The sequence below is a fragment of the Clytia hemisphaerica genome, unplaced genomic scaffold (assembly GCF_902728285.1).
Source record: "Clytia hemisphaerica strain Z4C2 unplaced genomic scaffold, Clytia hemisphaerica genome assembly, whole genome shotgun sequence".
Classification (NCBI taxonomy): domain Eukaryota; kingdom Metazoa; phylum Cnidaria; class Hydrozoa; order Leptothecata; family Clytiidae; genus Clytia; species Clytia hemisphaerica.
Window position 1 is genome coordinate 950,492 of NW_027103829.1, and position 17,929 is coordinate 968,420.

General features: G+C 36.5%; 1 protein-coding gene across 1 annotated transcript in view; it reads right to left on the reverse strand.

Annotated features, from left to right (window-relative positions):
• Positions 1-17,878, reverse strand: part of LOC136806817 (serine/threonine-protein kinase PRP4 homolog) — a 25,280-nt gene extending 7,402 nt beyond the window's left edge. Inside the window, exons 1-4 of the mRNA XM_067063397.1 lie at positions 17,718-17,878; positions 3,902-5,101; positions 2,345-3,197; positions 1,693-1,780 (exon numbers count right to left, since the gene is read on the reverse strand). Coding sequence (XP_066919498.1) covers positions 1,693-1,780; positions 2,345-3,197; positions 3,902-5,101; positions 17,718-17,749 — 2,173 coding nt within the window. The 5' untranslated portion in view covers positions 17,750-17,878. The remainder of the gene's footprint in view (positions 1-1,692; positions 1,781-2,344; positions 3,198-3,901; positions 5,102-17,717) is intronic.
• Positions 17,879-17,929: the final 51 nt, after the last annotated feature.

Consider the following 17,929-nt stretch of genomic DNA (forward strand, 5'->3'; position numbering starts at 1 on the left):
GGAGAAACCATGATGAAACGATACATGCAGTCAAGATTGTGGTTCCCATTGATGGACAAGGCCATACAAGACGCGGTGCAAAGATGCCTGGCATGCCAAGCCTCAACAGAGACGAAGCATCGTGACCCCAACACACCTTCGGAGGAACCTTGGGAGAAACTTTCAGCCGACCACTGGGGACCAACAGCAGACGGCATATACCTACTGGTGGTGATAGACGAACTGTCAAGATATCCAGAAGTAGCAGTGGTAAAAGGGACAGGATCAGAACACAACATCCAGGAGTTTGATGACATATTCACAAGACACGGTTATTGCAAACGGTTGAAAACGGACAACGGCCCACCTTTCAATGGAAAAGAACACCACCAACTCCAAGAATATTTCAAGTGGGCAGGCATTCGTCACGAACCAACGCTCAGCGCGGATGATCCGGAAGCAAATGGCCTTGCGGAAGCCTTCATGAAAATTTGCAAGAAAGTCTGGCACACAGCCATCGTCGAAAAGAATGATCCCAAAGCAGAGCTGGACAAGACTCTAAGGATGTACCGCGCCACAACACACCCAACAACCGGAAAGGCACCGGCAGAGCTCCTGTTTGGCAGAAAATTCCACTCACGTCTACTACAGCAAGATGAAACAGCCAGCAGAAAAGACATCACCGAAGCAAGAGAAAAGGAGATCGCGCAGAAGATGAAACAATCCCACTACAAAGACAGCAAGCCATACGTCAAGCATCACAACATCCAGCTTGGGGACACTGTCCTCCTGAAACAAAAGAGCACCAAATCCAAACCACCCTTCGACCCATCGCCATATGAAGTCATCTCAATCAATGGACACCAAACACAGCAGCACGACCAGATCGAACCATCACAAGAGACGCGCAGAAATGGAAAATCTACAAGAAACCTGAAAATCAACGACAACAACAACAACACGCCGATGAGGACAACAGAAACACGCAGAAGCAATGGGACTTCGAGGAACCAACCCCACCACAACAAGTGCTCCCCCAACGAGATGGTGAAGTCGCCAACCCTGCCAGATAACACGAGGACGTTCACCCAATCAGACACGATTTTGTTCAACAAGACGACGGAGAGCCCCAGTACGATTTGCTGAGGAGTACTAGTCGCCATGACGGCCATACATATTTTATTTTCTTACAGTTACACAGACTGACCGCGTATCGGTTTCACAGCAGTTTTTTTTAGGATATATTTCATTTGACCCATGTACAAGTAGTGTGCATGTGTAACGATCTTGTTCTATATTTTTAGACTAGACCTATAATAAAGAGACTTAATATATATGATATGATACTGGCTTGTGTCGCTTTTACACATGATGGCGGACTTGTCAGCTCCAAAGTTGGACACGCTTCTTTTTATATGGTAAGCTGCCCGATATCCAGTCAAGTAGTAAGAGAGCAGTGGTGTGACCGATGACGATAGTGCAAATGAAGATTATACAATGAAGTCTCTTTAACTCGAACCTCTATAGCTCGAACAAGTTTTATGGTCCCTTTAGTTAATAATGTTACATAAACCTTACTCCTTAACTCGAAATTTCCTTGAACCTTGAACAAATTTGTGTTCCCTGTGCGTGTTCGAGTTAGAGACTCCACTGTAAAAAATTGAGAAATTTATTAAATGAAATCCTGGGAAAAAAAAGAAATGCGAAACTTACTGTAATATCCTTCAGCGTCATCTGTATCATCGAGGTTATTTCCATCTTGTTGTTGTTGTCCAGCTTTCACTCCTCCTGATGCTGGACTCTACCAACGGAGAGAAATTGTTAGAAATCTTAAATTGGTCAGAGTTCTTTATTCAAATGTCATACTTTTACCATAATAATAAATCCAGCAGAACCAGGCTGATACTAGACTCTACCAAGGGAGAGAAGAAAAAATAGATACTCCTGTTAAAAAATCTCAACTGGACAGAGTTCTGTATGCAAATGTGCCATTAAATCCAGCAGCAGAACCAAGGCTGATGCTGGACTCAAGGGACGGAAGAAAAACGGTTATGTTAGAAATCTTGTCTACTTATGGACAGAATTCTTTATCCAGATGAATACAAATCTCACAAAATTGCCATAATAAAAAATCAAGAGTACCATACAAACTCACAAGTTTCAAAGGTATTTAAGAAGAATGATAACCTAAAATTAATTCAATTCAAGTTCATTATACCAATGGAAAATACTGTACGTTTCGGCATGATGCATCGATAAATCCAACATGTTACCGAATTAAGGCCCATGCCAATGCAGACATAAGCAAAACTGAAAAGGATGAAAGAGTTGGTATGACCAAAAAGGTAAACTTGCAATCACTTACATCGAAATTTTCGGAGAACATATTGCTTCCTTCATCAGCAAACATATCCATACCACCTGTCTCATCCTCATCCGTACTTTCATGTTGCTCTCCTCCCTCAGGCTTTCCAACCTCACCCTCCTTCTCCTTGGTCACTGCTTTCTCCTCCTTAATGACTGATGTCTCCTTCTCCTCCATTTTCTGTTTCTTAGCATCCGTTTCTTCACTTTCAACGAACCTTTTCTTTGATTTGTTGGGTGAAGATTCAATTTTGGTTTCTTGTTTACGTTTCAAACGCTCTCTCAACATCTTCTCTTTGTCCTTCAGTTTATTCTGTTCAAACTTCGTTCGACGTTCTTCCTCACGTGTTTTCTCCTTCTGTATGGCACGAGCAATTTTCTTCAACTTAACAGACAGTCTCTCCTTCTCTTTCACTTTTTCATCTTTACTCAAATTATCTTGTTTGTCAACCATTTTCAGTTTATCCGATACTTTAGCCTTATCTTTGTCCATGCGGTGCAGCAGTCTTTGGTGCTCCTTCTGCTTTAATTTCTCCTTTTCCTCCTGAAGTTTTTGCTTCAACAACAAAGCCCGATCACTGTCATCGTTATCAGACGAGCTCACAGATTCGTTTGAAGAACTCTCATCTGACGAATCCAATTCATTTTCTTTTGGTGATGAAACACCATTCAACGCTTTCTCCTCCGCCACAACAACAGTAGCAGTTTCCGCAACCGCAACCAATGGCGGTTTTTCGGACGGTGGAGGTGTGGGTTTCAGTTTTTCCATTAATGCTTTGCGCTCTTCTCTTCGCTTGGCAATCAAAGCTTCTTCGTCGACTTCCATACTTTCAGCTAATTCGTCGAGATTGACCCTGTAATGAAAAAAAACAGTATCTTACTGGACCATGAATGGTCTACAAAGGGTTGTTCTATTTTTCAGCTATAGCCTCCTCAATATCTTACAAAGAAAATCTACTTTAAGGCTATGTCGAGGACTTAACGATCATGCTGAGCCACGTCGTTTACCTTCAGGATTTGGCACATGTCATCCCTCAAGCCTACAAAGGCCTTGATCGAAAGTGTAGTTATAAAACAAAAAATTGTTTAATACCCAAAGACATTCAGTTCGATCAGAAAAAATGATAGGTGTATGTGGATGAATTTACAAGGAAGAAGGATGACAGACTTTGAGGCACAAGGAAAGAAATCTCATTGAGAGTTTCTTCAAAACAAAGGGCAAAAAAAAGGGAAGGATTATCGTAATATTCAAAACGTAATTTTTTATACGGAAGCACCCAGCCGGCTGTTTGTCAATAATTTTGAATTTAAACAATAAAACTAGTAGCAAGCGTCCGGGCTATTATAGGTGCTTCCGTGTTAAACATAACGTCATGAAGAATCAAGGAATTCATGATATGCACCACTGGAGAGTCTTCTGATAACTTTTAAAATTTTCCACCCAATACGTCACTTAAACAATAGAAAAAGTGACGTATTGGGTGGAACAAAAACAGAAAAGTTGCATAATTTCGTGAAGTCATTGCAGTGGTGCATATCATGAATAGTAGAAACTTACTCTTCATCAGAAGAATGTTTTTCGAACTCCACAGGTGTTTTATTCTTCCCGTTCCTATCTCTTGATCTGCTACGACTTCTTCTCTTACGATCTCGAGAACGGCTTCTGTGACGGCTACGATGGTGACTGCGATCAGAATCTTTAGTTCTATTACCCCTGTCTTTATCGTGATCCCGATCTTTGCTACGGTCATGACTTCTATCTTTATCATGGTCTCTATCGTGTCCTTTTTCTTTTTCCCGGTGACGGTCCCTATCTTTTCGGTCGGTATCTTTTTCAGAGTCTCTGCGACTTCGATCTTTATCGCGGTCAGACTCTTTATGATCTTTGCTTCGTCGGTGAGTACTATCTCTTTCCTTGTCTTTTCTTGAGTCATCACCATTCTCCTTACCGCGTTCTTTATGTCTGCTGTGTTTTTCTTTCTCCCGTTGTCGCTCCTCTCGTTGTCTTTCCTTCTCTCGCTCCCTTTCCCGTTCCCTTTCCCTTTCTTTTTCTCGTTCACGAACACGTTCAATTTCACGAGCTCGTTCGCTGTCCCTATTCTTATCGTGATCTCTATGTCTGTCCTTTTCACGATCTTTATCCCTAGACCTGTGGCTTTCATTCTCTCTATGTTTTCTATCACTACTCCTGGAAGGTCTTGAATGTCTGTCCCTACTCGTGGAACGAGTTTTATCGGGAGGTCTACGTGAATTACTTTCCGATCTCCTACGATTACTGTCTTTGTCCTTTTTATCCTTTTTTGGTTCGTCATCGAGCGCCTCCATTTTACATTCTTGAATCATTCTGGCAACCTCGCTATCATTTTCAGTCAAATCTTTCATGATTTCAGAATAAGCGTTTTTCCTGTCATCGTTGGTAGAGTCTCTACCATTTTTATCAGTACTTTCTTCACCAAGTTGCTCCTGTAACAGTTTCTTACGCTTTTCAAGTTGGTCGAGATCAGCCAAATCGATCAAAACATCAATCATGTTACTTTCAGTAGGATTCGAACCAGCACTGTCGTCGTTTTCGCTTTTCTTTCTGCTCTTCTTTTTGCTTTTATGTTTCTTTTTTTCTTTCTTCTTTTTCTTTCTGTGTTTTGACGTTTCGTCTCGTTCCATGTCATCAAGTCCTGAAATGGCTTCTTCTTCATCCATGTGAGAAACAGTTGATTTCATCTTGTGATGTCTTTCTTCGGCTTCGCTTTCTTCAGATGAGCTGTTGAAATTAAAGAAAGTAAATGGAATAAGGAAATTTTGTTAACATCACACCCTGAAAAATGTAATACCATGCTAAGAACAGTCCTACCATTAAATTCAAACTTAACCTAAATTTGAATCTGACCTCATGAAGTCAATAAAATCCCGCTAATGCAGCATTTCACTGTTAAAAAATTGCTGAAAAAGAGCCTTTTAATACAATAATGACAGGTTCGAAGTTAAGTACAGCTCTCACTAACTGGTCATTATTGTATTTATTGTTGGTTGATTTTTAAGCACTTTATGAAGCAAATATTGGGAAAGACGACTAGAATAATAAAGTTTTGTGTGAATTTCTGACGTCAGAAATGAAAAATAAAGAAAAATGAATTTTATTACAATGGCCAACTCCAATACAATAATGACCGGTTTGCGAGGGCTGTACTAATACAATAATGACCGGTTAGTGAGGGCTGTACTGAGAAATATTGCCCGAGGTCAACATTTTCAGTACAGCCCGAAAAAAACCGGTCATTATTGTATTTGTTAACCGTTTCCTTCAGCTTCGATTGATTTTTAGCGCTTTATCCAGGAAAAAAAGCGAAAAAAGCGAAAAAAAACAAGCGAAAAGAGATAAAAAATTGTTATAATTTCTGACATCAGAAATAAAAAATGAGAGAAATGATGTCAACGCATCGTTCATTTTCCTTTGAAAAAGCGACGTCACAATGAATTTTCCTCACGACGGGCAACTCTGGACATAGACTATGCTATAGTCTAAGACGAGTTTCATCTAAGAGGAACAAACGTGAGACGGGAATTTTTTACGGGAGTAGCTGTTGTCTTAGACTATATCAATTTGGTAGAAAAGCGGAAATTTTGGATTTTGGTTAGCGGTGTGATCGGCCGGCCCGGTTCGAACAAATGTAAACAAACAGTCGGGTCTGACTGGTAAATCCCGCGGCAGTTCTTGCTGTGAATATAGATTGACCCGACTGGAATAATGATTCCAAAACAGGGCGACAGAAAGTTGATCTATATGGATATGTGTGGAAAAGTTTTATGCAATTCTTTAGCATTTTAGTCTCTTAGCCTCCTATTAGTTGATACTTTAGTTTGTAACTTCTTTGCAACAAGGTGTTTTATGTAAATGGTTTGTTTTGAATTTACTTTTAACAAGCAGAACATATATCATATTTTTTTCAAGAACAAGAGGTAAAGCATTTTTCTTTTCTGTTTTTATTTTGAAAGACTGATCTTTTCGTAATACAAACTTGTATCTGCCGTTTATCTCCAGTGTATGTGGTATGTTTTGTCTGATTGCTCTAGGAAAGTTTTATGAAGAGTGACATCTTTCAAATATCAAACAGCTTTTTTACAAATTTAATGCATTATTTTTCTTTATCAATTTTTTTGATTTTCATAAAAGGCATAATTGTTGGTTTTGATTTTTTGTCTGCATATATAGTTTAGGCGAGACCAATATAATTTGTTTTTTTTTACAGACCGCAAGCTTTAGGTAAATTTTAGGTTCGGTCATGGCGTTGTAGAACAACAAATCAAATTGGTCCCACCTTATAGTCTACCAAAACCAAGTCCAACACATGAAAAATTCAATATAAATCATTGCACTGCATGACTTTTTAGTGAATTCACGGTGAAAAGCCGCAATTAATAATTCAAGATGAAAATGGTGAAATTTCACTCTGAATTGTCGAATTGCAGCTTTTCACCGTGAATTCACTAAAAAGTCAAGGTGAATTTTATTGATTTTTTCCTGTGCCAAGTTGTCATATACTGATATAATTTCGATAGCTATTGAAAATATAAAAGTATAATCTTGGTAGTTTCAAAATAGTGAAAAATTATACAAGTAGGTGCTAAAACTTTTTACTTTTAGAAAGGTGTATATAAGAAAGCATCCAACGAGGACCTTTTTTTAAATATCTGTTTCCAAGACATAGCCTTCCTGGAAAATTTGATCTGTTGGCCGAATATTTCAAAAATCTTATTCCTAGAAATGAAGATCTGTTTCTCCGCAAAACCTAAATTTTTAATCTCAAAGTATCTTTCCTAGAAAATTTGATCTGTTTCCACAATTTTCAGAATTTAAATTTTGATCTGTTTTCCCAAATAGGATATCTGTTCCCCTCTCCTGGAAATTTTCATCTGTTTCCCTTTCTTTTTGTTATCGATATCTGTTTCCCCATAAAGTTCAATCTGTTTCCAATGCAATATCATCTTTTTTGGAAACAGATATCTGTTTCCCAATTTATTATGTCATCTCCTAGAAATATTGATCTGTTTCTCTCTGATGACGTCATCAGCTGGAGTGGGGAAACAGATAGTTTTAAGGAAAAGGTCTCTCCTAGAAAATCATAATGTTGACAACAACTTGAATTGCGGACAAAAAAGCAACCATTCCTAGCAAGATGGCCATTAAGAAAAGGCTTTTGTTTATTTATCTTCTTATGGACAGCTATGTTAATAATAGTTGCCATTTTGCCCTTCTGTATTCAATATGGGCATTATATAAAAGGCATTATTTACAATCATGATAATTTTGATTTTTTATGAAGAAAGTATAAAGAAAGAAAATCTTGAAATTTAAGCACAATCCATACCATATACCATATGTCATGCCAAAATCAATATATATGAAAATCTTTCATATTTTTGGTAATCTTTTTTTAAATTTTGAATACAAATCAATTCATTTTTACGTGGGATTTTATGGGCTTGTCACTTTAATGATTTAAAAGGATATTTGTGTAAAGAAATTTAAAACGTGGTTTTATTGTGACTAGGTATTTTTTGCAAAGCATCCGGTTCAGTCAAAAACGCCTTCTCGGCCTCAGGTCTAAAATTGAAAATTTGAACCACAGACTTTTTGGGGAATTTTTTTTTACAAATATATTTCAATCATCACAGTGACCCTATATTTCAAATCTAAAGTAATTTTGATCATTGGTTCAGGAATTATGATAAATTTTTACTCTCGGGTACCTAATAGCCGGGGGGGTTGGAATAAGCAGGGGGGTTGGAAAAAATCTCAAAACTTATAAGCGGGGGGGGGGGGGGGGGGGTTGGAATAAAAATGTCCTGGGTGGAAAATGTTTGAAAAGGAGGCTAATACAGCAGAATTAAGACAAAAAAGGGAACTTTCAAAAACATTTTCCCAAAAATTAATAAGCGGGGGGGTTGGAATAAGAATGTCCTGGGTGGAAAATTTTCGAAAAATTAATTAGCGGGGGGGACGGCTATTAGGTACCCATGTTTTCGGTAGGATATATATCAGTATATGGTGTAAAATTTTGGATGAATTTTGTAAACTACCGTGAGATCGGGTAACTTTCATCAGTGGAGGCTAACTTGCATAGCCTTTAAATGAGTGACATGGATGGTCATTGAAATACAAACGATACAGGCAGAGTAGAGCTGCGAGCGGATCTGCGTAGTTCACTTGTATTGAAATTTGGCTGCTTTGATTGGTCAGTCATTTGATGGCTATGCAAGTTACTTGACTTCACGGTTTATCTCAGGAACAAATAAAAAAATTACCTTGACCTTTTAGATGAATTGGCGATGAAAACTATTAATCTTTCAATAATGACATGGTGATTAGCTGAAATTTCACCGTAAATTTAGGAAAAAATTGCAGCTTTTCACCTTGAATTACCCTACAGTCAGGATAAATTTTTATAACTTGCATTCTGTGTATAGTCTGATTGGGCAGCAGATAATTTTGCATTTCTCCAGAAGAATGTGGAAATTTGAAGTGAAAAAAAGAATTCTTTTCGATACAATTTTTTCTAACACCGAAGAAATGTGTCCTAAAAAAATTTATGGTTCAAATTTCCAATAGACCTGAGGCTTAGAAAAGCATTTTTTGAATGAACCAGCCGCTTGCTAAAAATATAGTCAAAAAGAAACTTTTTGTTCAGATGTTTGAAGATGCTTGAGTACAGTACTGCTCTTGTATCATAGAAGGTGTCGTTGTTCAGATGTTGTGGAAAGTGTTATTCAGATATCGTGGAGCGGGTTATTTCTTCACTCACAATGGAAAGTGTTGATCAGTTATCGTGGAAAGTGTTGTTTAGATGTCTCAGAAAGTCTTGCTTAGAGACAGTGAAGGGTGTCGGTCTGATATCGTGAAAGGTGTTGGTTGAATTTTGTATAAATGCATTGGTTGAAATATGCCAGATAACCATGGTATTTAAAATATGTGCTGGTACCACTACTTTCACTTAAGTGCCAAGCTGAAAAATTGACTATCAAAAAATATAATAAAAAGATAGCTAAACATCAAACTCAATCAAGCCCAACAAAAAAATAAACAGGAAGTAAAATCTATTAAAATTTAGGCCTTCTTTCTTAGAAGAAACTTTACAGAGATTGAAGATTTTTGACGTGTACAAAATCATTACTTGACAGAACTGGAAAAAGTCAATATTTCAGTCTCAACTGACACTGATTCCTGCTACCATAAAAGAAACTACAAAATCCAGTGAATATAAACCTTACCTTTAGATGCTACTTCAAGCTTCAGGTGTCAGGCATCAAGTTGAATAAAATTTCCAAAAAATAAAAGTTAGAATTTGTTTGTGGGCCTTGAGGAAATAATAATCCCTTCTAACTAATATTGTCAAAAAAGCTAAAGAAACAGCAAATGCGTTTATGTAAGGTCTTCAGCCTCCAAATTATCATCCAAGAACATTCTTTATCACCAGACCCAGAACCATCTTGCTAAAAGAAAACAACCATTTTTTGGATAAAGTTCACTCCCTACTTGCATCCTTCCCGTGTTGTTTTGGTTTTCTCTACCAAGTTCGTCTATAAATCTGCAGGCATTTTCCGCAAAAATCACTGACCCTTCTCCAAGGTCGGTAAGGGCAAAGATAAAATCAAGAAAAGCGCCAAATTGATATCGTCCGTAAACACAGACTCTATCCGCCGCGAAACATATTACGTTTTATAATATACAAACTATGTTATATCATGATAACATATTATACGGACGATAGCATCGTCTACTCTGGACAATGTAGGCCTGTCGTCATGCGAAAAGAACCAATTGCATTGCGCAAAAAGTTGTATAGCCCGCTTCGAAAAAGTAACTAGTTAACAATGTGAAATATTGCCCTCGGTACAACCCTCGCAAAACGGCTATTATTGTATTTGTTAACCGTTTTCTTCAACTTCGATTGAAAAAATAGTGAAAACAAGCGAAACAAGCGAGAAAACAAGCGAAAAGAGATCAAAAATTGTTTTAATTTCTGACGCCAAAAGTGAAAATTGAGACAAAAGATGTCAACGCAGTGTTCATTTTCCTTTGAAAAAACTGACATCACAATGAATTTTCCTAGCAACTCTGTGTAGTGTAGGCCCGTTGTCATGTGAAAAGAACCAATTGCTCCCTCGCCATGCGAATTTAAGAACAAATTGCATTGTGTAAAAACTTGTACAGACCACATAAAAAGACAAACCAGTTTTAACAATTATTCATACAGATTTGTGTTATCAAGATTATACTCTAGTGGACTGTTTCAAATTTCTTGTTTGCAGATTTTTACCAAGGGGTACTAAAATCCAAAGTGCCAGAGACAGCAATTAATGTTAGTTTTTTGAACTGTCCCCATATACTTATTTTCACACTAGATCACGTATTTCCATGACAGACACAACGAAAAGATGGACCATCAAAAGCCATACTATCCTTTTGAGGGTCCATCTTTTTGTTGTGTCTGTCATGGAAATACGTGATCTAGTGTGAAAAAATGTATATGAGATTGAACTTCAGAAGATTTCTCAAAAACTAATAGTTTTTTCAGATCAACAAACAGTATTATACTACCGAATTAACATATTTTTACATTAGCTTTCAAAATGGTGGATTTTCTTAGTGATTCCAAATTGCCTATTTAATCACATGAATCGGCATAAAATTTTAAATTTGCCTAGGAAACTAGATCTGCTTGTTTGCTGGGAAAAATTAATTTGATTTATGCAAAAGTGACTAATTTGTTTTAATCTTAAAAGAGAAATTTCAAATGGTGCTAAGGAGTATGAATCAAAGTACTCGGGACTTGATGAGGACTAGAACTAGGCCAATGTTTTTAGTTTTCTTGCAACTAAGGTCACATGGGTTTCTTTTTGATTTTCTGAAAATACTCAGGCTCAAGTGTCAAAAAATCCAAAAAAACCCATTTCCAAAATGGCGACCTAAATACCGCACAAAACTCATTTTTTTACAAATTCAAGCCTTGATTACAAAGCATTGGAGCATTTTAGGATTTTATTCTCTTGCTAAAAGTTGATGACCTACTAGCAAAGATTGATTTGAAATCATTATCTCTATAGTGTACACTAACAGCCTTACTTGTTGATTCTTAAATAACTATGTAACATATCTAGGGTGATAGTCTATGAGATACTGCAAACAATGCTTTATATATCTTCTGTTTGACAAGAAATATTGCACAGTCTAAAGCTAATCATGACACTTCGACTTAAATTTTTTGCGGTTAAGCAGGGTAAAGCGCAAATTATTGTCAGAGTAGGATTTCCGAGTCTAAAAAGTTTTTGAATAGGAAGTACTGTTAAACCCATAGTTGAAGTAACCTGCTTATATTCAAGATGAATATTCACCAAACTGTGAAAGGTTGAGGCTTTTCTTGAAAATATAGGCCCTGTAATGGTAGGAAAGGCCAGATGCGAAGTTTCATTTTTTTGCATATATTCTGTACTAAATAAAAAAACTGTCATAAAATGTCATCTGTTGATGAAAATGACCTGAAATCTTTTGCAGTTGTTCCCTTCATGCCAATGATTAGTTGGCTAGAGAAGATCAACCAATATTTTGACAGGAATTAACCTCTAGAGCCCTTAAAGTGGGCCTGATTTTAAGAGCGGAAAAACAACAAAGTTAAGCAAATTTTCAATTGATCATATCTTTAAGAGACTTCAAAAACCCACTGAGATTTTTTGAGGCTATAATATATTTGTTGTCGCTGCAAAAAGATACGCCATCTTGAATTCTGCTCCAGATCTGCAAAATATTTTCAGCCATTTTTACAGTTACGCAAAGGTAGAAATTCTGAAAATGTTATTTTTGTGGCCAAAACCTACAAGTAAACCACTCCAGGTCAAAAACTACTTGAGATATCAAGGTGAAATTTCCAGGGTCTTATTTTCTCGTGTGACAGATCATCTGATCCAAAATCCAAGAGGGTGAGGTATCACACTTTCTTTATTCTGAAGATTTTTTAAAAAATGGCTCAACGTTTTCATTTTATTATTTATGTTACATTGGCGAGAATTACCTTCTAAAATGTTGGAAAAACAAACTGATATTTTCTCAAAGAGACTTTTTATAAAAGATTGATTCTTTACCTATGTTTATCCAACAAAAAGAGAAAATATCTGGAAAGGGTCATTATTTCTCATTTGACATAATTGTAGTTGAGCCCCGAAGCGAAAAGGGATTAAAATTTGATCCTGAAAATAGACCAGTTTGCAAAGCACACATGTTCCAAAAGAAAAAACAAAGGAAATGCGTCAATCCGTTCAGCTGACCAAAATGACACAAGAATGACAAAATGGCCTGTCAAGACTTTTTAATATCTTCAATCAATCAATCTCAAATAAGAAGTATGACAAGGAATATAAGCTTTTCAAATAGCCAAGCAGAATTACCATAGTTTTTACCAAAAAACTTATATTAAAGGTCCAATTCAGCCAGTTTTTTTTGCCAGTTTTAGCCAATTACAACTTTTGTTCTTGCTGGTACTTCGTGGAAACTTATCCTGTCCATGTGTCAACAATCCTGTATGTTTCTGATGTACTTGACTACCGGTTGTCAAACCAGGATAAGACGTGGGTACTGCAATAAAAAGTTATGCAAGAAAACCCATCATTTCATCTCAAAGGGTGACTTATTTTGCCAATAACTTTGATAGATTGTTCCCCTAATCTCCCCTTTTCAGTAGGTCTTCCTCTTATCTTATGTGCTTCATAAAAACCAAAGAAATTGCCCTAAAAGCTTAGCCTCACGAAGCCCCAGCAGCTAATAATTAACCTCTGGTTGAATATTTGTATTCTTATCCTTTAAATATAACGGAATGGTTATTCTACAAAAATTGTGGAAATTCGATTGTCGAACGCAATCGAATCTCAATCGAAAGTCAAAATTCTGGGTAATATTCGATTGGTTCGATTGTTGTTTGACTGGTTCGATCGTCGATTCCGTTTGAAAGAGATCGTCTGGCTTTATTCTTGCAGCTTCCCAACATCCAAGCTCTCAAATATCACAAGCCAAATGAAATTACTTTGGATTTCCCGTAGAAATTATACGATGAACAATCCGGGGGTCAATGAATCAACGATCGAACGTAATCGAACGCAACCGAACATCAATCGAACGCAATCGAATATCAATCGAATCTGAAAATTGCGATAATATTCCATTAAGATTCGATTGCGTTTGACAATCGAATTTGCGTTCGATTTGGTTTGACTGATTCGATTGTCGATTCCGTTCGATTGAGATCGTCTGGTTTTGTCCATATCTTTTAAATAGATTGTCCCAGCCTTATCCCTCTTTTTTCAGTAAAGCTTCCTATACCTTTTGTCCTTCAGAAAAACCAAAAATATTGGCATTAATTGCTTGCTTTCAGTTCCTGTAGCCAATAGTGTGACCCCCTGTATTTCTATTTTAATTTGCGCGGGTTTTTTAATAGAGATGTCACATGACGCAAATCCTGCAGTGTTATTGGACTAGAAAAAGTGAAAGTGAAATCGCGCGATCTGATTGGATGAAAAAAAGACCGCGGGAGCTGGAAATGAATGGAATTCTCTAGAATTCTCATTCGAAAACAAGATGGCCGCGAGAAAAGCACATCTTTTGCTTTTGGACGAAAGGTTGTAAATTCTGGTTGATTTTAAGGTTTTATATATCTTATCTTATCTCATTTACTTTAAGTAGTAGAGGCTTCTTCAATGTTTGGGGAAGGTAAGTCTGTAAAAGTTATTTGTTTTTCGGTGGAAAAAAGTGTTTAAAAAAGCATTTTTTGTGCTCAAATTTTTGTCTTCAATTATAAATCACGTGTCTAAATTTGGAACTTCGTGTGTCAATGTTCGATCGGAGAAATAAGTTTTACCAATGTCTAAACTTTTGACTATATCTAAAGAATTAGTAAACCTTTTTAAGATCTGTAAAAAGCTCTCTACTCCCAAATAGTTCTAGAATAAACCCTGAAAATCCCAAGATAATTGATAAAATATTAAATCTTTAAAGAAAGATTGAAAATGAAAATTCACGAAGAAAAAACAAACCTTAAGCAAAGAAATTGCCTTTATAGCTCATTTTTCCATGAAAAATAGAAAAACTTTTGGACATTTGAGTTCCCCAAACATTGTAGAATCTTTTAGTACACATGGCAAAAGAAAAAGAAATAATTAAAACCTTAAATTCAACTGAATTCTTTCAATAATCATAAACATCAAAAAAACGTCCTTTCGCCATTTTGTTTTTTAAAAATCTGAAGTCGGAACTTCTTGTGACGTAACAAATAAATTTTCAACATCCAATGAAAATGCGCAATTTGTATCCCGCGGTAGAAAAAAGTCACGTGACAGCAATTTCCGTAGAATGGCCGTTCCGTTATATTTATAGGATAAGAATACAAAGATATAACCAGGGGGTTATATTATTACCTGGGGCTTCGTGAGGCTAAGCTTTTAGGGCAATGTTTTTGGTTTTTCTGAAGCATATAAGATAGAGGAAGACCTACTGAAAAGGGGAAATTAGGGGAACAATTCTATCAAAAGTTATTGGCAAAGAAAGTCACCTTTTGAGGTCGAAATTATGGTTTTTCTTGCATAACTTTTTATTGCAGTCCCCCTGTCTTATCCCGGTTTGACAACGGGTAGTCAAGTACATAACAAACATACGGGAATGTTTACACATGGACAGGATAAGTTTCCATGAAGCCCCAGCAAGAACAAAAGTTGGATTTGGCTGAAAATGGCTGAAATTGAATCTTTGATATATTTTTTTTGGTAAAAGCTATGGTAATTCTGTTTGGCTATATGAAAAGCTTTTATTCCTTGTCAAGATACTTTTTATTTGAAATTATTGGTTGCTTTACCAAACAAAAAGATATTAGAATGTCTTGACAGGTCATTTTGTCATCTTTGTGTCATCTTGGTCAGCTGAACGGATTGATGCAGTTCCATTGTTTTGTCTTTTGGAACACGCGCAGTCAGGAACAATGTCTTAGTTAGGACAATGGCCTAACTAGGACAAAGGCCTAAGAAGGACATTTTTTATGTCCTAATTAGGCCATATATGGCCTAAGTAGGACATTTTTAATTTGAACCCCCATTTTAGACATTTTAGAGGGAAATGCGCATGTTAAAAGCATAACCACTCGAAAGAGCAACCTTTACTTGGTATATGTTGAAAATTTCTTCAAAATCTGCAGAAGGGTTTTTTCTCTATGTGTCTTTGAATATACAATCTGTACAATTTGTAAAACAGCAGAACAGGAACGGAATCTTTACCATCGCCACTTGGTTTACCATTATGAAAATTCCCGATTTTACAAATAAAGGACTGTCTACATCATAAAATTTCGGGTTTTTGTAACATGTAGACTAGGCTTTAGGGCTAGGATAAGATATTTCTTGATTCCTTTGACCAAAATATTTGAAAATCACCTAGAACCTTTATTTTTTGGTGCTCTTTTGATTGGCGATGGTAAGAAAGTGCGCATTTTTCTTGATTTTGAGTTATAGGCAAAAATAGAAAAAATGGCCTATAGTAAGGACATTTTTTATTTCCTAGTTAGTATATATGTCCAAAGTAAGACATGATGTCATAAGTAAGACATTGTTCCTGACTGACGCGTGAAATAGATAAACGAGTATTTGTGATGCTTATGATTTTTTCATAGAACATAGTAAAACTATTCAGGAACTTAGACCTTTTTACAGAATTTCAAAAAATCTGTTAGTTCTGGAGATATATTGAAAAGTTTAGACATGGGTAGTTCGCGTTCGTGTTTCGCATTTCCAAACCAAACGCACATGATTTCCAGTATGGATTTCGTGTAACTAACGCCGAAGTTCTTCATTGTTCCTGATTTTTTCATAGAACATAGTAAAACTATTCAGGAACTTAGACCTTTTTACAGAATTTCAAAAAATCTGTTAGTTCTGGAGATATATTGAAAAGTTTAGACATGGGTAGTTCGCGTTCGTGTTTCGCATTTCCAAACCAAACGCACATGATTTCCAGTATGGATTTCGTGTAACTAACGCCGAAGTTCTTCGGCGTACAACTGAAACGTTTTTGGCGCATTCGTAAGGGTACTAGGGGTCACTCACATATCGATTCTTCCCACCTCTTAACGTCAAAGTTTAAAAATTATCAAAACATCGATGAAACTCTAAATTTTCTCCTTCACTTTAGTCGTTGTTTCGTCAGCCATTTTTAATTTTGCTACGGCTTGCTCAGCTGCATTTTACATTTTAAATATAATGGAGATAATTTCTAAACTTTTTTCGCAAAGTTGCCGGAATTAATTATCTCCATAATCATAATCAACAGAAAAGCGACATTTCACAAAAAAAAGACCAACTGTTGGCGAAATTCAAGGGCCGTGCGGACGGTCTAAACAAAAGGAACTCGAGACATAAAACATCGGGCCGTTTGTTTTGGTTAAAATTGCTCTGTAAAATAGCGAAGCGAACGAATACTTAGGTATATAAAAGGAGGAAAAGAAATATGGAAAGTAACATTTGTCGAGGAATAAACGTATTAAAAATCGATATTTCTGGTGAAATTTCTTAGCGTCACAGACTCTAACCCACCCACCCCTTCGCGTCAATTTGACGTTAGTCGTGGGAAGAATCGATATGTGAGTGACCCCTTACAAAGATTGTTTGATTTTCAGTTGGCGTAAAGTAATAATTCCAGCTCGGCGTGAATGACTCCATAATCCATCGGTTTTTAGCTTCCATTTGGCTATATTGGCTTTCGCTCGCGTCAATTTATTAATTATGTTGGCGCATGCACCTCTTTTCCCATCTTGCACCCTTATTGAAAAATTGAATGTTGGTACAAAAGAAATTTTGCTTGGCGTGAGGCTTGCTGCACGGAAAAATATCTTCGGCGCGAGATTTCATGGAATCCATACTGGCATGATTTTAGTTTGCGTATCTTTGAAAGACCCCATCTGATTTATTTAGGCAGGGCTGTCGGATTTTTCTGGAAGAGCACACCTGATAAATTTTGGTCCGGACAAGGTGCACCTATTTATTGCCTCAGAAATCGGCCCACAAAAAGGCAAAAAATTGCTAAAATTAGCTGCACTTGAACAAGAGAAAATAGCGGAACTCTGCACATGAGGTTAAAAAATCGTCTGCACTTGCACCTGAAAACCTTAAATTCTTCACCTTCACTTGACTTTTTCTGAGTTGTGCACTCATGATCTCAAGCAAACGTGCAAACTAGAAAATAAAGAAGCCCTATTATCTATTATATAATCAGGATTGAATCTTGAAAATGATGAAAGTTTTTGGCAATTTGTATTATAAGAGATATTCTGGAAGATAGGTATATTAATATTTACCTGATATCGACAATATCTTTGCTCTTTCCCATACTTTAGCAACTGTTCAAGAAAAAAACGAAACGAAGTTAATGTCGTGTTAGACTGAATTCTTCAAAAAAATTCTCTGTATATTCTGCGCTACTTGGTCTACCATCTTTAACGCACGCGCAATGGAATATAAATATCGTGTAACGATTACACGAAGTCAAAGGTAAACACACGAAACTATT